Raw genomic sequence first — 27,201 nt, forward strand, 5'->3', positions numbered from 1 at the left:
ACCCCTCTATTATTATTTTTATGTTGTCAAAATTATTCTAAAGATTAAACTAATTGAAAGTTTATCTATGTAAAATATACAGAATGGAAGAAAAAGAAACTTTAAACAGTTTTTGATCCTACTAATGCTTATTCGATAAAAGGGAAAAATAAAACAATATTGAAATGTCATTGCCCACAGTTGTAGCCGGGTTTTAACAACATGGTCACACACAAAAAAAATACATTTTGTATGCTAAAATATAAAAAAAACGAGATATTATGCAATTATTTACGTTAGGTAACACGAGACATTTATAGCTAATCAAGAAGATTGAAAATATAGAGAGATTTTTAAGTTGTAGTCTGCTATCGAATTTAATGAAAGCATAAATAAAATGCCTTACTTCATTTGATCATTTTCTCTCAAAACAGGTAGTTTTGGATTTGTGGAATAAAATGTAAACAATTTTCTTTTCAAAATAGATATATTCACTTTAAATATCCCTTTTGTTTTTACATCCTCTTGTACTGAGCTAGCTGTATGTCCCAAATTGTTATAATTATATAAATAACATTGAAAAATATCAGAAAGCTTTTGAATTATTTTTCAGTACCATTCAAAAACTTCATTTTGGACCATCATGTTTAAAGATTCAGCAAAGCAAGATCAGGGATCCCATAAGTCAGGGAGAATGAAGAAAACCTGGAATTGTCTGGGAAATTTATTTTAACTCTAAAAAGCAGGGAAGAGTTGGGGAAAGTTGCAATTTTTTACAAAAAACCTGGAAAATTCCTATATCATACCTAGAATATAACCAGTCTTAGAATTGTTAGTAACAGTAATCACTTATGAAAATTCGATTTAAATAATTCTTACATCTATTACAATTATTTTATAAAATTTCCCTTTTTAAATGGAACTTTTCCATTTTTCTTTTGTCATTCTAGTATATGTTTTTGCTCACAACATCTAATATTTGATATTACAAATTTTAATAAAATCTAAGTTTTCTGATGAAAAATTGTATGATGTAGATAAAATATGTTATGGATTTTCACTGAAATTTATCAGATATACCTGGAAAAGCCAGGTAATTTTTTTTCTGAAATTGAGTGGGAACCCTGAAGGGAAGGTATGAAATTCCTATTAAGATCCATAATGTTCATCTTTGTCAAATTTTTAAAAATTTTTATTACATTTATATTGTAAAATATACAGCAAAAAAGTTTCTACCATACATTTTTTTAAATGTATTAGATTTATATATGTAATCAAATAAAACTTTAAATAAATAGATCGATAGAGATTGAGGTCAAGGGGTGGCAATTAATATTCAATGTTTCTTATTTGGTGTTATTCTCTAATTAATTTTCCTAAAGTTATAAGTGTGTTGATTTAAGCTGAAGAATTGCTGTCTTATTTTTCATATTTAAATTAATACTTTTATTTGTAATTTCATTATTTATAGTTTTATTTTTTGATGCTATATATATATTTTTAGATTTAATATATAATATTTTACAATCCTCATTAAAAATTTGAAAAACCTTGATGTAAATTATGCTGCATTAAATTTGATGTCCCTCTCCATGTGAAGCGGTATTTAAACAAAAATATTTTTCATAATTAAGTTTTTTTGCATTCAAAATAATCTGTTAATTTTTTTTTTTAAGATTCCATTCATTTACTTTTTTAAAAAAATCTTATGCTTGAAACTAGGAAACTTTCTGCTTCAAAGTATTTCGCGATTTATCTTTACCCTCGTATGTTGGAGAATGGAGAAAGTTAATGCTCATGTAATTATTTAAAATTAATTCTTAAATTTTGATTTTATAGAGTGATGCGTCTTTCTCTGCTTGGGAAGATGATGACACTCGAAGCTTTTATGAAAATTTACCTGATCTCAAAGCTTTCATTCCTGGTGTAAGTAGAAAAAAAAAAATTTTTTTTTTCTTATGAAGTACTCATATATTATATGATTTGTTGACATCATTTTTATTAAAACAATCCCACACAATTTACTCAATTAGTTAATTTTTATTTCATCTTTATATTATAACCATAACCTAGACATAAAATGTTCAATGCTGTCAGTTTTTCAAATTTAGAGTAGCTAATCCTTAATAGTTATATTGTTATAACTAATGAATAATAAATATACTTTTCAAGTTATCACTTTTATATCTTACGAATTTAAAATCAGGAAAGTAAATAATATTTTTTTCCTACTTTATTTAATTTTCAGGTTTATGACAAGAAAAAATTATAAGTTTTTTAAAACAGGTTAGGAGCAAATTGAAAAATTGATAATTTTGATAGAATAATCATGTGGCTTATCCAAGAAGAATATTAGTAGTAATAAGATATATAGTTGGCACATTTTTTTTTTAATAAAACTTTGTATTAAAGACAAAAGAAAAAAATTTTTTTTCAAAAGAACCATAAATAGTTTTTTTTAAAGGAATCAATTTAAGAAACTTATTTACATATTGTAAATTCAGAGAATCAATTTAATAGAGTTTGTTTTGACAAGAACTAGTTTTAAATCTTAACTTTAGAAGAAAAAATTAATGGTACCTAACTTATTTTGGGGTTAAGTTGTATTTCTGCAGGAAAATGCTTGCAGAACAGATAATATAACTACGAGAGAAAAATATATTAGATTTTGTTTATGAAAATCTTAGAAAAATTTTTCATAATGTGGTTTAGACCACAGTTTAAAGCAAACCTTTTTTTCTTCTTTTTTTTTCTTTTTTTTTAAAGAAACCAACCCTGTTTTTTTATAGAAATAATTTTTTTAATAATTTAATTTGTGATTATTCATGTAATTAACGAAATGGGAAAAAAATCGTTCAGTTTTCCTTAAAAATCCTTTCAATTTTGAGTTAAGTTGCTGAAGTGAGTCTGTTACTTTAAATAAACATTAACATGTTTTTAAATGTTTATGTATTACTGTGCTCCTATAAAAATGTGTTTAAATTAAATTAATGTGAGTAAGAAGTTAAAGCGAAAAAATTGCTTGAAATGAAATAGACCATCACAACTTCCTTATTATTATGCTATGCATATAGTAGTCAAAAGCTTAGATGGTAATGCTGTGCTATTCTGAATTTTTTATTGCACTTTTTAGTTTTTCTTTCTTTCTTTCTTTTTAAGTTTATCAATGTAAAACAAATTTTTACTTTTTACTGTATATATTCATTTGTTTTTAATTTGATTCTAGTGCTTTCAAACTAAAATATTTATGTTAAAAAACTTAATATATATTTTAAAAATTATTATCAATGAATATTATGTTATTTAATGCTGTGTTATAAGCATATTGGTGTGCTATAAGTTTTATACCTATAAAAATAATAGCAAAAAAGTATTTTATCTTTTATTTATCATTAATTCATTAGTACTAAAATGTACTCTTACTATTTTATATAAACATGCATGCATCTGATTTGGACTTTTTAATTCCATTTAATCATTCTGCTATTTTCAAATATTTTTTTAATTGAAAAAATATATTACCTTACATTTTTCAAGTTCTCCTTAAAATTTGTACTGATACAATTGAAAAAATACGAAGAAATGTAATTTTTATATTAAGTAAATTGATACTAATTTTGTATAGTGTAGATTATTGTATACTAATACATATAGTATGTTGTTTGTATACTAATACAATAATTAAATATTGAATTTTTATTTGTTTATTTTATTTTAATCTAGCTGTAAATTAATGTGTAAATAATCAAAATCTTCATTTAGTCTTTTTTTTAACATATTAACATTTTTATTTAACGAAAGTGGATATTTTTTTATTGTTTATGGAAAACATTAATTAATAGTTAAAAAGTCTTTGTGAAAAACTTTTTAATGCTTCAATTAATTTTATTTTAATTTGGAGTTTAAAATATTATTTTATAATCGGAAAAAATCTAGATTTCCAGATTTTTCCACAACCACGATCCTGAAGTTTCTGGAAATCTAAGGTCCAAAAGTTTCAAGAAATCATTGATCACATTTATGTTTAAAAATTCATTTTGTTTAAAAATATTAAAACTAAAATTTAAACTTGGCATCTCTTTCATTTGTAAATACTTTTTGGTAGAATAATAAATGTGATTAGAGACAAAAGTAAACTTATAAATAATTTTTCATTTAAATTATATGCTGAATATAATTTATTTAGAATTTCATGTTATGATAATATAAATTTTTTGAAATGCGTCACTAATGATTTTATGTAAGACATTTTCCGGATTTTTGTGTTGGGCTCACAATCATCCCCGTAAACATAAAAATCTGTGGGTTTTTTTTATTTTATTATTTTTTTTTTAAATTTTAAATTTAGCATGCAACAATTTTCCTTTTTCATTTAGATTAGTGTTGTTTCGATTGGAAATCCATGGGGCCTGCTTAGGTGATGATTAGATAAGTTAACAAACTCTTAACAAGTAACTTTATCATAGAGCAGAATTTTCATTAAAAATTTCATTTCATTAAATAGGAAATGCACAATATTTTTCAATTTTGAAATGGATACCTCATTAAATTATTCCTTATAAAAAATAATCGATGATATTGTTAATTCATAACTTTAAAACTGTAATTCCTTGAAAAACATGGTTTTTGAGTTTTTTCTTACTCAAAAATTGGACCTTATTTTTATGCATTCACAAAAATAGAATTCTAACAGAAAGAACTCGTTTCTATGCTAACTTAAGATTTATGAATTTTCCAAAAACTTCATCATAGAAATACTGGATGGACCACAGATTTTTGTGATTTCTTTAAAAAAATCTCAAAACTGGATGTTATCTTCACAAATTCACAAAAATATGAATTAATTTTTCAGAAAAACAGAACCATTTACAAAAATTCCCAATCGACCAATCAAATATACTTTTTAAATTTGACTGTACAAATAGTATGTGTTGAAAATTAATTTTCTATACTTTACATTACATTGCGAATTTTCTCTTTTAGATTCTATTCAAAGACAGTTCATTAAATGCTCAATCTCCCAATGAAAATGAAATACAAAAGCTTGAAGAAGGTATTCTAATTTTTTTTTAAGAAGTGTGGTGTGGGCTTTATTTGTGTTATCACACTTCATCAAGATTTCTTTGACTTTTACTATAAGGTTTATAAATGAGTAAGAACTTTAACATAATTTAAAAATAAGTTTTAAAGCTTCTTAAACATAAAAAGTGTGCTCTGTTAAAGTTCTTAAAGTAAGGAATTTCTTAAAATAAGTATTTATTTTTTCAACTTTTATGTTATCCTATCATTAATTTACATTTATGCTTCTTCTGTGTTTTTACTCACTATTTCTTAACCACAATCCATGACAATTTTTGAAGTCTAGTTATTATCTTGGATGGTTTCTGATAGTTGAAATTCCGAAATATTAAAAATAGCTTTTTATTTACTTATTTTTTAAGATTAACTGTAATGTCTTTTTATTTTTTATTAAAAAATAAACGTTTTTGTTTTTTAATCTTCTGTTGGTCTCGCACTTAAGACAGACATTAAAGCTAGAAATATTTATGATCTAATCATGGATTTTCTCATATCAAAGTATAATCTTAACATTTCAAATGGCTAAGATTTATGAATTAAATAATTTTCCCTGCTAAGTTATTAATGAAAAATTAAAAACAAATTGTTTCAAGAATAGTTTTGATCTGGTTTTTATTTACGCTCAAAAATTAATTCTTGTTGAAATCCTAAAAATGGGAAGTGATTCTGAATGCTCTAAGTGAAATTAGTATTTTTTTCTCGCTTTATGAAATTGAGAAGTGTCCCAATTTGATATTTGTTCACATTTTCTTCTTAATAAGCTTTATTAATAATGCTTTTAATGAGATTAATACCTTTTCTGAACAAACAATTTTTATGAGTAAATACTCCTCTTTGATAACTGAATTGAAAGGTAAGGATTTTAAAGTCTATGCTGGAATGAAATAAATTTATATTTTCATTTTTGTTTTAAATCTACACATGGAATGGATCTGTAGGCAGTTTATGGTTGTATTTGAGGAAAAATGGTAAGTGCTCTAATTTTTAAGTAAGCTCAAATCTTTTCTTCACTTTAATGCTTAGAGATGAAATTTTTGAGAAAAGTTTTTAACAAAAAGAGTTTTGTTAATAATTTTTTTTAAAGATAAAAAAATATTTGTGTAATTTTTTTTTTTTTTTTACATTGCTGTAAGGTATCAGATTATTTGAACATAATCTCATTTTCAGTGAATTTTTTCTTTCTTTAAATGCATGTCTGATTCAGAAAAATATTAATTTATATGTTTTTCAAAATTTGATCCTGAGAGACATTAGTTAATACTTTAAAACTTTTTTGATTTTGAATAACTTACACAATATTTTAATTAAGGATTTTTATTAAATTTATTTTTATTTAATTAATGTATAAGAAAATATTGCAAGAAAAAATATGACTTTGTTAATCTTTTATTTGAACTTAAGAGAAATAAAATTTTTGAAATTTGCGTCCATTAAATTCACATAGGGAAATTATCTCTAGCTCTATATCAGTAAAGATTCCTGAATCATGCTAATGGACTATGTTCCTGGCCCATCCATAATTTGGAACTTATGTAATACTTTCTCCTTTAGTTTTAGATGATATTATCCTCTAAATATATTAGGTGCTTTTATTAAAATTATTTGAGAGCTTAAAATATTGTTGTAAATTTAATGATTTTAATTAAGTTGGAACTGATTCAAATATTTGTTTTTCTGTGTAAGAATAAATGTACTTTTTATTATATAAAATTTATAATTATGTCTCTTTTTCTGTCAGATCTGAGTAAACTGGAGATTGATGAGACAGAACTCCTCGAGACAAAAGAAGTAGAAGAAATGAAAGGAGGTCGAACTGATGAGAAAGATCTCACGGAAACTCTCATGATGCAAGAAATAGAAGGTGAGATCACTTTACTTCTTTGGATGTACAGTGCACAAAGTAAAAGTGAATCATCCTAAATAATTTTTGACCTAATCATCAGATCATCACTTTCTAAGATTCAATCTTATTGGTTCAAAAGGATATATTTCACTTTTCAAAACTATAACACCTTTCAAAAGGATAGCACTTTTCAAAAATGAAATTTTTTTACTTTACTATGTCGATTTTCTTCTCGTATTATGCAAAATCAAGGTTTTCACATTGTTCTATTCAATGTTTTCACTGTTCATTCAAACACAATGCATTGTGGCATATCGTCAGTCCATAGTGTGTGAAAGTGCCAATCGTTTCACATGTTTGGTGAAATACTTGCGAGTTCGCGTGTGCGTCTACTGAGCTGGGTTTGGGTGAGATTCTTGCAATTTCAGGTGCAATTCTGCTGCATTTTGCACAATATTCTCAATATCAAGCTTCATTTTCCACCCTCTGAAATTGAACCGCAAAATCTCTCGATCTTTTTATAGTGGTTTAATATAATCAAGAAGAAGAGTTCTCTTTGTCAGAAACTAGTTATTTTATCATGATCATGCAAAGTCTTTGAAAATTATTTTACATTTTCATAATGTTGTTACATTTTGAAATGTAATGTTGTTTGTTAATATACTTAAAATATTTTTAGTGCTTAAAAAGTACTTAAAAGGTGCTTATTTTTGTTGAAAGATTTGGCCACACACCCTGTCTAGCTTCAGTAATAATGTTAGCAATGATTTTTTTAGAAGAAGCATTTTCATCAACCTGGTTCTACTTTTTGTGTGTTTGTTATCTCTCAACAATCTGTTAATTAACTAAATATAATTTTTCACTTAAATATTAAAAATTGGATTGGAATTTAAGTCGTTGAAAATTTGATACATTTAACTTTTTTTCAAATTTTTTGAAACATTCTTATATTATTAAAAAAGGTATTAACTAATTAAGATGAAAGTTTTGGACTTAGCCAAGCGAAAGCTGCCTAATGTGAAACTGGAAAATTAATTAAATTTTTGTAAGTATAGGTTAATGTATTTATTAATTTTATATTTTTATAACTTTATTTTTAAGTTTTTAAACTGAAAATATTTAGCTGTCAAAAGCTTTCATCACTTAAACAATTGATGAATAATTAAAATGGGGGGGAAAAAAAGACTAAGAAGGACCTTTTTTGACTTGTTTCTTAATTATAAGTGCAAACTTATAATTAACATAACAGCTTCTAAGTGTTTCAAATAAAAAGTGTTTTTTTGCTCCTTACAATTTTTTCAGTCAATCAAACCGGTTTATATATATATATATATTATGTGTGTGTTTTAAATAAGTATTTTTGAATGAGAAATATGTTAAATTTTGGATAACATTCTTCTTTTTTCTTGGATTAAATATTAGTATGTGACCCGCATAGTTTGCAGTTTTGTCTACTTCATATTCTTATAGAATTTTTAAAAACATAGTCAATGGCTGATGATTACAGTACACACTGTATGCTATTCAATAATTGTCTAGTTTTATTAAAATTTGTAATATAATGACTGCATTGGATTGAGTCCGTATTTGTGTTTGTAGACACTGAAGAGGATAACACTCAAGCAAGCACGGCCAACAAAGTTTTGCTCGACGGATTCTTGTCTTCATTATTGAATTGTGTAAATAGAGAAATCATAGATCAGGTATTCATCACTATTTTATAAATTTCTGGAATCACTGCTTACATTGTGTTCCTTTTTTTTTGTTGTTATGCTTAAATAAGCTACACTAAACTTTTCCTTTGTGAAAAGTGTTTTAGTCTCATTTGGTCAAACTAATATTGTGATAAAACGTTTTGAAATAAAAACGTAATCTTCCTAAAGTTGAAAAACTTGAACCAGTGTTTTCATCATAGAAAAAAAATGGGTGAGAATTTCTCACCCTTTCTCAAAAACAGGGTGAGATTTCAGAAAGTTAAGTGAGATTTCTAAAAACTGAAAAAATACAAATAGACTTGAAAAAAAAATTTCTTTCATTATAATACATTTTTAACGTCTTCTATTTTTTAAAGCATTGAATATTCTTGTGCTGCATCATCATAGAAGATTTTGCCTTTACTAGGTATTTGTCCATCTTACATTAGTGCATAAAAAATTTGAACGTCTTACATGAAAAAACCTTACCTGCGGTAAACACGTGGTTGCAGAGAAATGTGTTCTGAAAGGGGTTCCGTGGTTCGGAGAGGTTGTGTTCTGTTGCTCGAAAAAGTTCGGAACAATACTGGTAAATAGGGAATCTAGATAACGGGGCAAATGTTGAAAATAATGAAAGATCCAGGAAGAAAAGTGAAATGGATTTTATTCTAATTGGCGTAATTCGATGCTTTTTCCAAAATGCGAGAAATTCGCGAATTTTGAAATTGATTTATAGAATGTGCGAATTTCTCGCGGTAATAATTTTTTAATGCGAGAAAAGAAAAAAATATGCGAGATTCTCGCGTTCTCGCGCTGTAGTGAAAACACTGTTGAACACTATTTATTTATTATCTAATGGGTATTATTTTACATCTAAAGTTCTATGTTCTCATTCTAACTACAAATAAAAGTCCCAAATCTTAGTTTTCTAAACCTTGCTTTTTTTTAAAAAAAAGTCATAGTAATATCATTATTATTATTGAAATTTAATCTTTTCAAAGGTGAATATTTTCTAAGCTACATGAACAATATAAATCTGCCTATTGCTAGTTCATATTCCAAATATACAAAACAATCGGGAACAATCCCCCCCCCTCCCGAATGGGATTCCTCTGTATGGGATTTTTTAATAGATCTTGATGAGATTTTTTAACAGATACTTTCATATCGCTGATTTCAAGTCTGCAATCGGCTTCTCTTTCTAAGCCACATTTTTTTTTAAAATGACATTAAATCCTTCTTTTTTTTCAAAATGTACAAGTTTGAAAACATTATATATAATAGGGCTGTCATAAATACTGTGACTAACTTCTAGGATAGTTTGGGCACATCATCAGGATTGAAATTGCATAGGATAAAATTGCATAGTCGTAGCATTTTTCTATTTTCACCTGTTCGGAATCTCACAAAGAAACTGTTCATTAAAGGGAAATCCCCCTAGCATCATATAATGTTATTTCTGGTCATAGGATTTCCGAACAATTTAAGATAACAGGTTTGTTAATTTTATAATTTTGCGTATGAACATATTTCATAATGCTAACTCCTATAATATCTTGCCTTAAATCCATGTCATTTCTTAACAAATACAAACAAATATAATATCTTGCAAAACAAATTTGTGTCAAAATAAATTGTAGAAAAAGCTCATAATCATAAAAAATATCTGCATTATTATTTTTTTTTTATCAACAAGGCTACCCCTTTTAAAAATGACGATTAAAAAATTGTATTTACAAATTGTTAGCTTATGTTTTATTTAAGAAAATATTGAGGCTTAAATTATTAATTGAAATTTTTGTTTTTCGTAAGCATTTTTTAAAATTGATGTTACTATAATGGACTATCCTTTTCATTATATTTAGCGTGTATTTATATTTTTCTGAAATCAATATTATTTGATTATAGCTATTTTAAATAATGTAAAATAATTATATTGTGTAGTTATAAATATTTTTTTTCATTTCAAATAATTTAGTGATTTATGACTCATTTTTAGGCTGCTACTGATTTTTGTATGAATTTAAATACTCGACCGAATCGGAAGAAACTTGTACGTGCCCTGTTTCTTGTCCCCCGAACAAGGTAAAACACTTTACATTCAACATTATTATACAAAGTATAAAGAAATAGTAAAAAATCATTAAAAATTACGTAACAATTTAAGTTATTTATCTATGGATTAGAAAAAAATAGTAAGTTGGACCTAGCACGATCTAGATGAATAGTGAAATATGGGATAATGAATATTGTGATAATGTAAGTATTTTTAAGAAAAATTGCCAGGAAATTTTAGTGTGAATATACTTATGAGTCTTAGAAATCGCACATTTTATTTTTATGATTGAGAAAACAAATTATTTTGTAATGCTTTTTAGTTTCTAAGGGTCTGTTAACAGTTTCTCATCATTGAGAATATAATGCATATAGTGCTTTTTGCCTTGAAGTATAATAGCCTCTTTTTATTTTTCTTCTTTTACCTTCTGCTTCAAGTAATCTGAACAAATGGAATTTTACACATTGCATTTTTTATGTTATGAAAAAAAAAAGACAATTACCACGATTAACTCTGGTTTGACATCTTGTTAGAATATTTCGAGCCCACTCCGAATTCCGGCAACTTTTAAAAATGCATCAATCGTTTGACAGCTGACTTTTCCAATGATCTAGTTCATAGTTTATACTTGACGTCATTATTCTTTATTTTATAATGATTCCTTTTCAATATATTAAAGTATTTTATCAGAAAAATAAACTATCACAGAATACATTAAAATCCTAAATAATAATAAAACACAATTCATGATTTTTTAGAAACGTGAGGAACAATTTGGTTCTACCTAAAATGAATTTTTAAGCAAAACTTTGTTTGATTGTTTTGGATAAAATGAATTTTTAAGTGAAGACTGGTTTGATTGTTCTCTTTAAAATAAATTTATTTCTAAATGTATCTTTTGATATGAATTTTTATTTTGATGAAAAAATTACAATAAAAAAAGTGAAATGTTGATAAAAATTTGCTACTGAAAGGAAAACGTTTATTAATACAACATAATTCATGATTTTTTAGAACAATTAAACATGCATAATAATAAAACTAACAATTCACAATTTTTAGAAACTTTTGTTCTACATAGCAGGAATTTTTTATTTGGACCTGGAAAGGAACCTAGTTTAATTTTTCTACTTCAAATTAATTAATTTTTATTTGTATTCATATGAATTTTTATTTTAATGGAAAAGCTATATTAAAAAAATAGGGTCTATATAGTATCAGTACATATTTTACGCTAAAATGAAGGCATAAAAAAGGGGAATATTTACACTGTAATCTAAGATTAAAACTGCTTAAACTTTTTTGGCTTTTCTTTTTGTATGATAACATGAAAGCATCTTGAAGCGAGCTAAAGAAAACTACAAGTAAGAGAATTCACCTATTGATAACAAAACTTGCGTAATCCAAGCCGACTGATGGAATTAGATGCAGAGAGAATGATCCTTAAGTTTTTGAAAGTAATAAATTGGGAATATTTTTTAAAAATCTTTTTTATTCATTCTGTTATCTTTTTTTTAGTATCCAGAATTATTTTAAATCATAAAATTATTATTCATGAAGTCATATCAGAACTATGAACTGGATTGTTTAAAAAGTTGGCAATGGAACAAATGTGCTTAAATCAAAGGTTGAATAGAGCTCATTATCACTGGCTCTGGTTATATAGAAATCCTCCCTCATTATTTGATCTTTGAAAGCCAATTTGAACATAAAACTTTCAAAAAATGAACATTGAACCGTTCTTTTAGTAAATGTTTGATTTTTCTTTCAGTATTGCAATACATGATTTTCAAAGAACAGGAATAAAAAAAAAATTTTTTTTTTCTCTATTACTTAGTTTTTAAAATGATTCTTTTTTAAAATATTGGTAAAAGTTGGGGATTTTTATCACTCTGGTGAAATCAGGATAATGTTGGGGAATTTAACTAAAACATCCCAAAAGTTAGAGAAAATGAATTAATTTGAGTTTATGGTACCTAAATATCCAATATTTCTTTCCCAAATATTTTGCTCTTGAAGTAATTTTTTTATTTAAAAATTTGATTATTTAATAACAAATATAATTGTTTAGTAATATATTTTATGTATAAGTATAATGTATTGGTAATTTAATGTATTTATAAGTTAATCTGTTCTGATAGCATATTTTAATTTTGTTTTAGGTTGGATTTATTGCCGTTTTATGCACGTTTTGTTGCAATATTAAATCCATGTATGCCTGATGTTGCCACTGACTTGGTTACTATGCTCAAACAAGATTTTAAATTTCATGTGAGTAAATATATTATTGAAAGGAAAAATAAATTCTAATCGTAGCCATAACTAGGATTCACACCAGTAATAAAAATATACTGAAGGCAACCTATGTATTTATTTAGTAGTCTAAAACTTAATATGATTGACAAATTTGAGGGAGGAAAATCTAATTTTACAATTGCATAATTAATGTTATGGTACACATCAAAAACTATTAATAGCCATCTATAACACATTAAAACTTGTTAGATCCATTTAGCCCATAATGATTGAAGAAGTATTTATTAAAATTAAATGAAAGAAAGCTAGAATGATGTTATTATAAACAGATTCAACATATTAAACTGCTTAGACCAAATAAATAAATAATTGAACGAAACAGAGAATGTAAGAACTAAAAAATATTACATTAAAAATTAATTGTCTAAAAATTATTAAATTCTAAATAAAGTCAATTCTGAAAGAGCAAAAAGCAACATTTTATTGATAAACAATTATACTGTCAGGACATGAGTACAAAACACAGTACAACATGTAAATTAGAAATATCAACATTTAAAATGAAAATTTTTTGTACCATACACTTTCAATTATTGCTTTTGAAAAATTTCAAAGCTAAAATCTAACCTTCATGTAGAAAATAAAATTAGTGCTACAATTAATTTTAAATTCATGACATTCACTGCAAAAACTATTTTTCGTTACTATTTTGTAATTTTAAAACATGTTACAATACGACAATTTTGTTGCCTGCGTGTCTGATTTTAGCGACATTTGTAGAACATTTGAGGACAATTGTCGCTATACTGCCGTGAACCTTAGCAATAACTATTATTATTCCGAGTGAAGGCTGGACATTTTATGATATTGTAGTGCTGCACCAAATGCTAATCAATTTAACCAATATGGAAGCTTTCAAAAATAATAGTTTTGTTGCCTGTTAATGCAAATCCCAGAATGTGACTATTATTTTTTTTTCAATTTTGTTAACATTTGTGAACATTTTTTTTCTATAAAAATGGGCCAATTTTTCTCAAAAATATGCATGCATGGTATTTTGGCTTTACAACTGCACAAATGAAATGCTAATTATTTATATAATCACAACTTTGCAAAGAATGCATCTTTTAATTATATATTTGCTCTTCTGTCTACAAAAGATCTTGGTCTTATTTATGTCAATCTTCCAATTTCTGAGACATTTATTTTAAATCTTTTTCTACCTCATCTAGCCATCTTTTTCTGTGACCTTTCTCTTTCCCTATAAATTTTCTTTGCTCTTACATCACTTATTTGCATCAGATGTCTCAGCTATTGTATTCTTTTTGTTTTTATTATATTTTTCTTCATAGAGCTTACTTAAATCTAAATTACTTCTAATTTTCCAGGTGTTCTTTGATTGGTCCATATATCTTCCTTAGAATCTTTCTTTCAAAAATAATAAATTTTTTTCATTTATTATTATTAGTAATATTTGTTATTTAGAGTTGCAGTTTAAGTTTCTGCAACATATGTGATAATAGGTCTAACTATTGTTTCGTATAATTTTAGCTTTAACACAAGCATTAAGAAGAAGAAAATTCTTTTCCAGCTGCTAGTTTTATTATATATAATAATTATTTTTCTCTGCATGTAATTAGATATAAGCCTATAAAATATTAATATTTAGCAGATGATTGATGAAAGGGCTTTCAGATGGGACATTTGATTTTTTATAATAGTATTTTCATGACAAAAAAAGGAAATTTTTCAATTTAACTTTAAATTAAATGTTAATTAATTTGAAAATAGTAGCTTTACATATTTTTTTAAAGTATGTTTAATAATTTGCAAGGCATAAACATCTTTTAAACATTTATGAATGTTGTATGTATGAAATTGAACTCTATAATTCATTTTCAATTTACAGATAAAAAAGAAAGATCAAATCAACATTGAATCTAAAGTGAAAACTGTTCGTTTTATTGGTAAGTGCTCTTACGGATTATCTACTTCTCAAATTTTATTTAGTTTCAAGGGGATTTATAAGACATTTACGCATTCATATAATGATACATATTGAGGAAAAAAGTTTTATGTAAAGATTATGCTTGAAGTAACTTCAGTGCACTTTTCAAATATTTTTTTATTCTAAATTTTTTCAGCTAACTGTGTTTCAGTGTACTGTCTCTCTATTTCAGAATGGCTACAGACTAGAGAAAATGTCAGGGAATTTTATCAATCAAGAAAAATCGGGGAAATGTCATGGAATTTAATTAAAATACCTGAAAAGAAACTAGTTTGAGTTTGTAGTGCATAAAAGTCTTAATATTTTATTACATGAAAAAAAAAATTTCTGAAAAGTATTTTTTGAATGTATTTCGATTCAATTGATATCAATAAATAGATATCTATTGAAAGTTTTTCCACCTTGCAGTTATATTGATTAATATAATTACAAAATCTTATGAAAATTTCATTAATTTGAAAAATATTTTTTAGCGAAAAGTTGATTAAAATTTTGTTTTCAATATTAGGAAAATAGTGTTTCATTATAGACTGACATTTGTAATTGACAATAAATGGCTTACTCCACTTAATTTGCAAATAAAAAGGTTTTCCATCATATTTCATGTACATGTATGTGACAGAACTAAAGAAATCAATGTAAGTAATAATAAAAAATCAGAAAAAATTTGATATAATTGTACTTAAAAATCAGGAAAACTGTTTTTTTTTTTTTTTTTTTTTTTTTTTTTCTGAACAACCCTTCCTGTTTCTACTATGCTATGAATTTTTTTAAACAACATTCATTAATTAAGACATTATTAATAAATAATTCTAATATTCACACTCACCTTCTGACTTACACATAATTGAAAATAACCTCAATAATTAAATTTTAGGTGAGCTAGTAAAGTTTAAAGTTTTCCCTAAGTCTGAAGCTTTGTTTTGCTTGAAAGTAAGTAAAAATGTTTTATTTTGTTACCAATAGAATTGTCAAATGTATTTTTAGTTGTACAGTTCATAAATGTGTGCTTATTCGATAAACTTTTTTAAGAATATTTTCTTAAAAATACTATAATTTTATGTCATTTGCTTTTGCCAGATAAGTCGGATCTGAATTTACGATGATATATTATATCATTTTTGATATGCATACTTAGTATGTAAGGCATGTTGTTTTGAGAGGAAACAATGGTTTGAGCTCTGGAAGCATTTTGATTTTTTCTGCTTTTATTATGAAATTAATGAATTTTTTTTACAAATGTATGCTATTATATATATACAATATAAGTTCAAAATGTAGAGAAAACAAGGGAACAATGAAAAAATATTTTTTCTTAATTTTCTTCTTTTTTTTTGTTTTTATTTTTTATGCTATATGTAATAACAGGGCTCCAACCCTGTTATCAGTGTTGTATTTAGCATGAAATAATTGCAGTCTTAAGCCATCATACGTTCTAAACAGGTTTATTTAAATATAGGCTGGTATTGCTAGCAATTCACGTCCACACTCCCTATGGGAGGGGGAGTGGACAAGACTCCGGACAATCCCGGAACAGCTTATCGGGATCACATCAAGATGAAAAGGGCACGCAAAACTATGCGCTCTTACGTTTTATACCAACATAGATTTGAGGTAAAAAGGCACATTCGTACATTCCTTGTATCCTTACGCATTAAGGAAAATCATTTCTGCTTCCTTATATGGAATTGAAAAAGGGAACGATTCTAAAAATAACTCTTCCTTTGAAATATAAATCTATTTATATTTCAATGGTATGTTTTCAGCCTTGAATTCCCAAAATAGAATCTCTCTATGCTTATTCTTTAACAAAGACATTTTATGAAAACGAAAGAGATTTAATTCTTTTATTAATACAAAAGTATTTACTTTTTGTATTACATCCCCCCCAAAAAAAATTTTTGGTGAGCCGAAATAAAAAAAATTTAGAATTCTTTAAATTTAAAATTTTTAGGTTGGTACGACTGTTCCTTTTTCCCTACTACAAACAGCATTTTTTCAATTATGTAAAGAAAAAAATTATTTACAATGACAAAAATATGAAAAACATGATTATGCAATTTATCTGTTTAGTCAATTAAACAGAAAGAAAAATGAAACATTTATTAAACTAATCTACTAAAATTTTCAAAAAAATTTTTTCACACAAAAATATACAACATTTTATGGAAACGAACTGGACAACAAGTGTCATTTAATCAGAATTTAAGATTCTGTGTGCAGACGTTCCAACTCTCCCGCATTTTGCGGGAGTCTCCCGAATTTTGAGTTATTCTCCCGTCCTCCGGAATTGATTTGAAAAACTCCCGAATTTTACTGCGATCGACGGCCAAACTCAAAATTACCTAATTTTTCCGCGAGTGCGAAGGTAAGTTTTTCTTTCAGCTTGAATTCCATCCCCTCTTATCAAACTACCATCTGCCTGAAGCGTAGCTGAACATGCTTTATTTTCCCCCCTCTTCAACGTTACCTCTAAAAACACTCCTATTTCACCCGCCCCCTTACACTGGGGGCGGGTGAAATCTTCCTCTTCTTTCGTGTGGAGTTGAATGCAATGACGTCACATGTCGTTATCGAGTGACGTCCGTTCAGGAGTGGGGAAACTCGTACTCTCGATAGTTGGAATTGATATTGTATCTTGCTGTTTTTATAGTTTTTAATGCGTATTTTTCCACGGTTGGCAACAAGCTCGTAAACTAGCAACGTGATATCAATTATTCGTTTAGTCTTCGTATATTTAAAAAAAAAAAAAAAATTCAAGGATGTCTTAAGTCGAAACGGAAGTATGGATCAATTTCAACAAATCATGTACCAATGACTTTAGCAAGACTTAATTGCGGAGAGCTAAGTCTGCAACTCTTTTTTTCATGCATACAGTAGAGAACCATTTATCTGGTATCCAGATAATCCGGAAAAAAAATTTGCTCGGTTCTCCCGCCATTTTGAACTAAAACGATATGGAAAAAAAAAAGCGGAAACTGGACTAATCCTTGAAGTTGAGTAGAGGAAAATGTGAGGAAGGGAAGAATTTTTTTCCCCGTTTACCCAGAGAAACGTCATTTCTTCCGCGACCTTGAAGATTTTAGATCTTTATTCTCTTTTAGGTCGTTAAACTCAAAGGAGTGGCATGATGATTTCGTTTGCTAGTTTGATTTACGAGGGGGTGGGGAAAATGCATTGCACATGCATATCAGTGAACAGAAGATGAAAGAGAAAAATATATTTATCTATTTGACATCGATTAATAAAAATAAAATGTTTTTCTTTTGAATAAATTCTGATTCTTTGGAAGTGCGGTATCATTCGCAAGTTTTTCTTGATGTGGAAATCACACCTGCTTTAATTAAAAATCGCGTTTTTATAAATAAAAAAAAAGGAGAATTGTTTATTAATTTAAGCATACAATTATTTTATGAAGCAGATTGCAGTTTTGTTTTTCTGATTCCACTACGTTTTTTTTTTCTTTTTCATGATAAATTTTGCACTCAATAAAATTATTTGTATTACCAAATTTTTTCATTAGTTTTTTTTTTTTTTTTTAAAGTCCGTTGATCTTGCCTTGTTCTAGGTTTTAATATTTATGCTAGTGCCGTTTTTTAACTATCGTTTCGGTTCGATAATTTTCAAGTGTTGTTTTTATTTAGATTAATAGGTTTTCCTTTTATTTTCGCCCCCCCCCCATGAAATATATTGCGTTATTTAATCATTGGTTTTGTTTATTAGTTGATTTAGGAATCGTAATTATTTTTTAAACTTGTTTTTCTTGTCTAAACTTGCAAATTTTTTTATTCTTTTAAATTTTATTTTTCTACAATTTTTTTCCTTTTTAGATTTAGGAGTGCTTTTCTTTTTTCTCTTACTTTAAAATGTGTTTACATTTTTTCCTTGTAATTTGGGTTTGATAAAACATCGATTAACGACACTTTTTTGTCGATCCAGGAAACCGGGAAATTAAGACATCCGGGATAGCGATGGTCCCGAGCATCCCGGATAATTGGTTCTTTATTGTACAGACATTAGTATTGAATTGGTTTTTTAAAATAAAATACTTATTCAATTTGTTTATTTTTTAAAAGTTTTTGTGTATTTTTATTACAGTGTCGGGTTTTTGAATAATGTTTTATTAAGGAAATGGTATTTATTTAAAGAGTATCTACCTAATATAGTTTTGTGTTGCTAAATCTGTGTTTAATTATTTTATTTCCATTTAATATTTTTAAACAATTATTGCTCTATTAGTGTGTAAAATTTCTTGCATTCTTATATTTAATAAATTTTTTACTTAAAATTCCTTAGAAGTGCCAAATGTTGCATACCATGCACCTTTTTTTACCCCTCCTGAAATCTCCTGAATTCTTGTTAGGGAAACTCCTGAATGTTAATTTTGCTAGGTTGGCACGTCTGTGTGTGGTTAAATGATTATTTACTTGATAAAATATAACTATTCAACTAAAATTTTCAAAAAACATTTTCACACAAAAATATACAACTTTTTATGGAAAACGAACTGGACAACAAGTGTCATTTATTTAGATTTTAATTTCAACATTTGTGGTTTCTGATATTTCCTAAGCTTTGATACATGTACTTTTTCAAAATTTTGTTTACTTAAATCTCTTTTTAGTTATTTTGTTTTTGTTACCCTTTACATATTTTTTCGTCGATATTAACCTGATAATGAACGCATCCATTACCTAGATCTATCTTCGAATCATTTGAACCTTTTGGACATTCTTTCTTTCTATTTTTTGATGTTTACTTTTACTGAAACATCCTTAACATTCATTTTTTCGATGCTTACTTTTTTGAAACATCATTCTTTTCTTTTTTCAATGTTTACTTTTTTTTTGGAACCATTTTATTCACCATTTTTAACCTTAACATATTGAGAATTCTGCTGTCTAATGTGCAAAGATAAGTTGTCACTTTTAGAATTAGCAGAGATGATCAGTCTCTTACCAAATAGAATAACAACTGGCCCGACACAATGAATAAACAAACAAAAATCCCTGCAAGTCTACAACCCTACTAAAGCATATGGTAAATCAGTATCAAATATAAAAACTTAACTGAGTTAAAAATTTGGCCTATCATAATAAGGGAGTCTCATAAATTTTGTTAAGTGTTAACTGTCCGTTTGTTTGGGTTTCACATTTTTTAAAATAGGAATATTTTTTATTTTTGACCAAGTCCGAAAAAGTAAGAGAATTACAAATTTCTTTAAGTTTGTTTGAAAATTCTTCATCGTTTGGTTCAAAAGAAAGTTTTGAACAATTTAATTTTTTATGTGGTTAGATCTAGAAAAGTCATTTGGAAACAAAAGTTTAAGTAATAACTTAATTTTGTTTGCCGTCACTAATTTAATTGACGTTTGAACCATATTTTTTTTTCCAAAACAAAACATTTTAAAATGCACGATAAATACAGTACTATATCATAATTTTATATCAAAAAAAATATTTAAACACAAGAAATACAATCTAACTCTGAATAATACTCTATTCCATTATTCAAAATAAAATATTTAGATTACTACTCATATCTAATATTACTAAAATATTTAATCATAACATTGAGAAAGAAAAAAAAATGAGAGAAAAATATAAATATCTACAGTAAATCCTTTCCATTAGCCACACTCTTCCTTTGACCTTCATCCATTTTTCGTTGACGAGAGAAGAAAAAAAAATCACTTTTTTTTCGCGCACTTAAATCGTAGCAATTCATGAATATTCATGATTAAGATTCGCGCACATTCACTTTTTATTTCACAACTTGAGTAGTAAGAATTGTAGGATCACTCGGTGTCGAATCACTACTTTGGATGATGTTTCTTCCAACTTATAGGCACTATGGAATTGTAGGGTCATCGGATGGGATACTTTCACTGGTTTCAGGGGACAATCTCCAGCCATCGTCCTTCCTACATCAGCTTTTCAGGCGCGACGAGGTACAAGTAGTACGGGTGGAAAATCGCCATCCTTCCTTCAACGTTTTTTTCACTGCCGATTTTTTTCTCCTGCGGGGGTGATGGAAAATTTCCACGAAGCAGTCAAAATGGGTAAACTTCCTCCGCAAGTATTACTCCTGGCGTCTTGTAATAACAGGGCTCCAACCCTGTTATCAGTGTTGTATTTAGCTTGAAATAATTGCAGTCTTAAGCCATCATACGTTCTAAACAGGTTTATTTAAATATAGGCTGGTATTGCTAACAATTCACGTCCACACTCCCTATGGGAGGGGGAGTGGACAAGACTCCGGACAATCCCGGAACAGCTTATCGGGATCACATCAAGATGAAAAGGACACGCAAAACTATGCGCACTTACGTTTTATACAAACATAGATTTGAGGTAAAAAGGCGCATTCGTTCATTCCTTGTATCCTTACGCATTAAGGAAAATCATTTCTGCTTCCTTATATGGAATTGAAAAAGGGAACGATTCTAAGAATAACTCTTCCTTTGAAATATAAATCTATTTATATTTCAATGGTATGTTTTCAGCCTTGAATTCCCAAAATAGAATCTCTCTACGCTTATTCTTTAACAAAGACATTTTATGAAAACGAAAGAGATTTAATTCTTTTATTAATACAAAAGTATTTACTTTTTGTATTTTATATATATATATATATATATATATATATATATATATATATATATATATATATATATATATATATATATATATATATATATATATATATATATCCTTTTTTTCTGGAATAATTATTTAAATAGAGAATCTTAGAACAATATATTATTTATATTGTAATAATTAATTTTTTTGACATTTTGCAAGTGTCTGGAAGGAAGGATAAAAATTTTATGAATCACATTTAACAATGAAAAAAAAAATCAGAATTTGATTTACTTTTAGAGTAACCTGTCAAGTTACTCTAAAAGTGCACCCTCTCTAACTCTACTACCAATTGGATTTTGTTTGAATATCTCATGAGTTAGACTAGTTTTTATCTAAATGGCTAATATGCTCTGCCCATCTCATTCCATTTAAATTTATAAATGTTTTTATATCAATGACCTAATAAATTAACGGTCAAGAATAAATTGAGATGTTGACATTTAAAAGCCCCATTAAATATTGAGGAATATTATTGATAAATTGGAAATAGAACTTAAGTGAAATAAATTAACCTTAAAGTGAAATAAATTATAAATTTGTTAGAAATATTATTTTAATGGTACATTTCATTTTTGATTTTATTTAATTTTCTTTCAGTTGCTGCTGCTGGATTTCATTCACCATCACATTGAGATGGCATGCAATTTGTTGGAAACCTGTGGGCGTTTCCTCTTCCAAGCGCCAGATTCTCATCAGAGGTTGAAAATTCTTTTGGTAATTTGTTTCTTTCTTTTGTGTTTTTACTTTTGAATAAAGCAAGTCACTTCCCAATGAAACTGAAAAATAAATGAATTCTTTTTCAGGAACAAATGATGAGAAAAAAGTCTGTGCTATCTTTAGACAGCAGATACACCACAATGATTGAGAATGCTTTCTATTATTGTAATCCTCCTGAAGTTGCCCCAGTAAGTCTCTGTCTTAATCTTTTAACTGTCACAGCACTGGTGTTCCAAAATGTCACGCCCGATTATTACTCGGGGTAGTTTTTTTTAGTTATTGTTATACCCAAATATATGTCGGCAGAAGTTTATTTCGGCTTCATCTCTTTGTCAAACCCGTATTTATCTCTGGTAAAAGTTTAGATGCAATTTAGAATAATAGATGGCAGGACTATACTTAAGATTTCAAGGATAGAGGTTTATGTTCAAAGTGTGCAGATTTTTTTTTGTGGCAAAATAAAGTCCAATTCTTTAAAACGTTGTATAGATGATTTAATTTTTTAGAAAATAATTTAAAAATATTTTTTTTTTAATCTTTATAAAATAATGCTCTACTAGAAACAAACTTTACCATTGCCATCGCCACACTGAGTGTGATATGTGTGTCATTCAAAATATCAATTTTCAACTACTAAGTATATTTTATTTTGTACTAAGCATTTGATTTTTGCAATAAAAAAGAATTACAATTTGTGTACCTAAATCACCAAGATAACTTGATAGTTAAAAGGTCAAATATGTTTTTTAATCTTAAAAGATGTAACATATTCACTGGTGTGAACATTTATTTTCCAGATAGTTAAAGTAGAGCGTCCTCCAATGCATGAATACATCAGAAAGCTGCTTTATCAAGATCTGACTAAAGCTGGAAATGATAAAGTAATTTCATTTTTGTTATAATACTAATATTATTTCTTTTGACATTGTTGTATAAGCTGTTGTTAGCATTGCCATGCAAATGCGAATACGTGAATTGACATCCGAAAAAAACCTCAAAAAGGATTCATATGAATTATTACTAACTGTTAATTATTACTCAGTTGATAAAATTACATGACTTTGATCGAGTAAGCGTAGAGGTTATTTTAAAAGATCAAATTTTGTCTTTTATTGTAATGGTTATTTTCAATGGATTTCTGTTAATTGAGCTGCATGTTATGTTTGTAGCACAAATCTTTGTTACTGAATTAATTCTGTCTGTGTACCATAAAATTACCTCTCTAATTGTTTAAAAAACTGTAAAATTGCCTTCCAACTGTGAAAGTTAATTTTAGTATAACTCTCCGAAGTCAAGTAAAAAAATATAAATCGCCCTTTATTTGCTTCTATTTAATAACTAAATTGCTATTTTAGTTATTCATTAAAATGTTTAAGTTTAATATATATAATGTTTATTCAAAAATGTTATTTTTACCTTTCAGAACTCTGAGAAATACTCTGCTTCCACCAAAGTTTTACGACAAATGCGTAAACTCGATTGGGATGATCTAGAGATGGCTGCTTACATCACTAAATGTCTGACCGGTATTTGGAATGTGAAGTACTACAATATTCGATGTGTGGCTAATTTATTGGCTGGCTTAGTCGCCTATCAGGTATCCTATTTTAAAGTATGCTATTTCTTCTTTAAGTCAAACTCTTAATGGGATTACATTCAAAGTTTGAATTAGCAAAAAAAAAAAAGATTTTTAATTAGTTATTTTCAATTAAGATATAAAATTAAACTGCATTAAATTGAAACTTATCATAAAATATTCTTAATGTCATTGAAACTATATGTGCTCTCTGTTTACTCTATTGTGATAGAGTTTAACTTCATTGTTTTTTTTTATTGACTTGTTATTTGTTTAATGAAGTAGTGTTTCTCTTTAGGAAAATGTTGGCCCTCAAGTTGTAGATGGTGTTTTAGAAGATATAAGATTTGGCATGGAAGTAATGTATTTTTTATATTTTTATTTTTTTATTAGTGTCACCTAGAGTTAAAGCTGCATAGATACCGTCATTTATACTTGTATAGAAAAGAAAATCTATCTAAATTCTGTATTATAAGCTGAGCCAGGGGAATGAAGAGACTTATTAAAATATATATTTTTAAACATAAGGTAGTAGTTTATTGATGCATGTAAAGTTTTTAATAATTTTTTTTGACAGTTCTTATTTTCTTCAATGTCACAACAATGTGGTGTGGATCAGAACAGATTTCCATTTTGACCTTTCTGCTGCCCTCATTTTCTTCTTTTTAATCTTAAGTATTTAAAGGTCTTAGTCAGGGCAAACCATCTATCATAGGTTTGGTCTTCCTGTAGCTTGTACACCTTATAGTTTGAACAATGAAAACTTTTTCATTATTTCATTCCTTCATACAAAGTGTGCGGCCTACTCTGATCTTAGTATTTTAACTTTCATGCCCGAAATAATCTTGGGCACTGCACTGGTGCTCCAAAATATCATGCCTGAGTGTTACTCAGGCTAATTTTTTTAAATATTGTATTGTTATACCCGATTATATAAAGGGAGAAGTTTACTTTAGTTGGTTAGACCGTTTTGTGAAATCTGAATCTATCTCGAGAGAAGTTCATTTAGATGCAATTTAGAACAATAGATGGCAGCACTTTGCTGAAGGTTGTAAAGGATAGAGGTTTATGTTTAAAGTGCGCAGCAATTTTTTTGTTGTAAAATGATGTCCAGTTCTTTGAAATGTCATATAGAATGATTTATATTTCTAGAAAATGATTTTAAAAAAATTTTCTTTAGTTTCTAGAGAATAATTAAATAAATTTTTTATTTTTTGAAAGCATTGCTCCACTAGAGGCAAATTTTACCGTTGCCATGCTGAGTTGCAACCACCTCAAGTAAATATGCAGTGGCTGCGAGCCTAAGAATTTTTATGTGTGTCATTCAAGATATCAAATTTTAACTGCTAAAAGTATATTTTATTTTGTACTAAACATTTGATTTTTGCAATAAAAAAGAAATTGACAATTTATGTACCCCAATCATCAAAATAACTTGACAGTTAAAAGGTTAATGAACATTTGGTCCTATTAAAATGTTTAATTATTGTAGGTGAATCATCCAAAGTACAACCAGAGGCGTGTGAGCATGGTGCGTTATCTGGGAGAGCTCTACAATTATCGAATGGTGGAATCTGCTGTGATATTCAAAGTTTTATATTCTTTCATTACATTTGGGGTGAATCAAGATGGTATGTTATATTTTTTGGGGATCTTTTCATAAAGGGAAAAATTAAAGATTAAATTAGTATTTAAGGATTTAAAAAAAAAATAGTTATAAATTTCTGGCCAATCACTATTGAGATTCAGGGATCCCACTTGACTTTGGAAAGTGCTGGTCTTTATGACTTCTATATTTCTGGGTTCCTTTTTACTAAAATATGAATTTGGTACCTCCTTATCCATCTATATATGGGTCATTCTCACGAAAACTGTCATTTTTCAGTTCATAAAATCCCGAAAAAGTAAAGTGAATAAAAAGCTCTGAAACTTTTTATATTAATAGAAATATGTAATGGCATTATAAAGAAAGTATATATCCTATAAAATATACTTAATATTTAAATTAATTAATTTTTAAAATAATTAATTTATAATTAATTAGTTTATAATAATTAATTAATTAATTTAATAAATAAATTAATTAATTTAATAAATTAATTTATTAATTTTTAAATTTGTTTTTCAAATTAATTAATAAGTAAATTAATTATTTTCACTATTTAAAAAGTGAGGGAATGACACTAATAGTGAGGGAATGATATTTTATTTTAATACATGTTTTTATCTAAGTTACATCTACCTAAAGTTTGAAAATGATAACATACTAAGTATATCTAATATTTATTATAATTTACTCTTATATATTTAATAGTTTTTACAGGTTTGGGAAATAAAATTGTCTGGCACGATTGAACAAAAAAAAATTTAATAATATACTCATCTTGAATCATTCCCTCACTTTATACACTAGTGAGGGAATGACGAATTCAATAAAATTTAAAAATAGCAGTTAGGCCTAATTAATTTCTGAAGTCAATCACATACAATTATATTCATACAAGAAAGCAACATATAATTATCCACTTTCTCGATGAAGTTGTATTTTATTTTACTCTAAAAAGTGACATGAGGGAATGACAAATGTAAAAAATTTTACCTGGTTTGATTCATTCAAATTTATTCCACAGCAAGGCTTCTTTAAGTTGAATCTGGAAACATACTGCAATTTGTTCTATGATGCCAGTTGTTAACTTCTGAAGTTTTTATTAAAATATTTTTATTCTAAGAAGATTGCAGGTGATAAGAACATTGTTGTGAGGGAATGACGCGAAACACTGGGGACAAAGTTTAAAATAGTGCTGTGTTAATATTTTTATCAGAAATTAAATTTAAAATTGATTTTCTGAATTCTATATTTTAGTATTCTGAAATAAAAAACACGAATTTGTAAAAAAAAAATTTTTATTTCAGTAACAATTTTTTTCTTTTTTTAAATCAGCAGTGGGGACAAGTGAGGGAATGACATATTGGTATATTTTAATTACCTAAAATAAATAAAAAATAAAAATTGATAATTTTATTTTTATTCTTTTGTTAGCTTGCATTCTGAAGGACACTTTCCCTGAATTTTTTTTTCGTAAGCTGTAAAACAAACATAAAATATACTGGGGACATGAAAATGACTGTTTTTGTGAGAATGACCCATATATATATATATATATATATATATATATATATATATATATATATATATATATATATATATATATACAGTACCGCTCAAAAGTATCAGTACACCTAGAAACTTATAAAAAAATGGCAAAACTCAAAGTGTCATAACTTCTTTAAAAATGATCAAAAATGCTTCTGCTTTAGCTCATTTTGAAGCTTAAAATCTCTACTTTTA

The 27,201-nt window shown here is 27.0% G+C and overlaps 1 protein-coding gene across 39 annotated transcripts in view; it reads left to right on the plus strand.

Moving 5' to 3' along the window:
- The window catches only part of Upf2 (UPF2 regulator of nonsense mediated mRNA decay), a 91,310-nt gene that overhangs the window by 23,590 nt on the left and 40,519 nt on the right, over nucleotides 1-27,201 (plus strand). For 21 of the 39 annotated variants that reach the window (XR_015433583.1, XM_087163170.1, XM_087163165.1 and 18 more), the window contains 14 exons: nucleotides 1,819-1,905; nucleotides 4,963-5,032; nucleotides 6,797-6,919; nucleotides 8,501-8,604; nucleotides 10,595-10,680; nucleotides 12,814-12,922; nucleotides 14,817-14,874; nucleotides 15,793-15,848; nucleotides 22,157-22,273; nucleotides 22,363-22,464; nucleotides 23,074-23,157; nucleotides 23,700-23,873; nucleotides 24,151-24,210; nucleotides 25,345-25,483. Coding sequence is in view for 35 of the 39 variants with exons in the window: in XM_087163170.1 (XP_087019296.1) it covers nucleotides 1,819-1,905; nucleotides 4,963-5,032; nucleotides 6,797-6,919; nucleotides 8,501-8,604; nucleotides 10,595-10,680; nucleotides 12,814-12,922; nucleotides 14,817-14,874; nucleotides 15,793-15,848; nucleotides 22,157-22,273; nucleotides 22,363-22,464; nucleotides 23,074-23,157; nucleotides 23,700-23,873; nucleotides 24,151-24,210; nucleotides 25,345-25,483 (1,369 nt within the window). In the remaining 4 variants the exon portion in view is untranslated. Of the gene's footprint in view, nucleotides 1-1,818; nucleotides 1,906-4,962; nucleotides 5,033-5,996; nucleotides 6,027-6,796; nucleotides 6,920-8,500; nucleotides 8,605-10,594; nucleotides 10,681-12,813; nucleotides 12,923-14,816; nucleotides 14,875-15,792; nucleotides 15,849-22,156; nucleotides 22,274-22,362; nucleotides 22,465-23,073; nucleotides 23,158-23,699; nucleotides 23,874-24,150; nucleotides 24,211-25,344; nucleotides 25,484-27,201 lie in introns of all 39 variants that reach the window. The other 18 variants (XR_015433582.1, XR_011637729.2, XR_011637728.2 and 15 more) reach the window with 1 other exon arrangement.

Source organism: Parasteatoda tepidariorum, chromosome 5 (assembly GCF_982258835.1).
Source record: "Parasteatoda tepidariorum strain Cologne lab strain chromosome 5, Ptep-v5.0, whole genome shotgun sequence".
In the NCBI taxonomy this organism is placed as follows: Eukaryota; Metazoa; Arthropoda; class Arachnida; order Araneae; family Theridiidae; genus Parasteatoda; species Parasteatoda tepidariorum.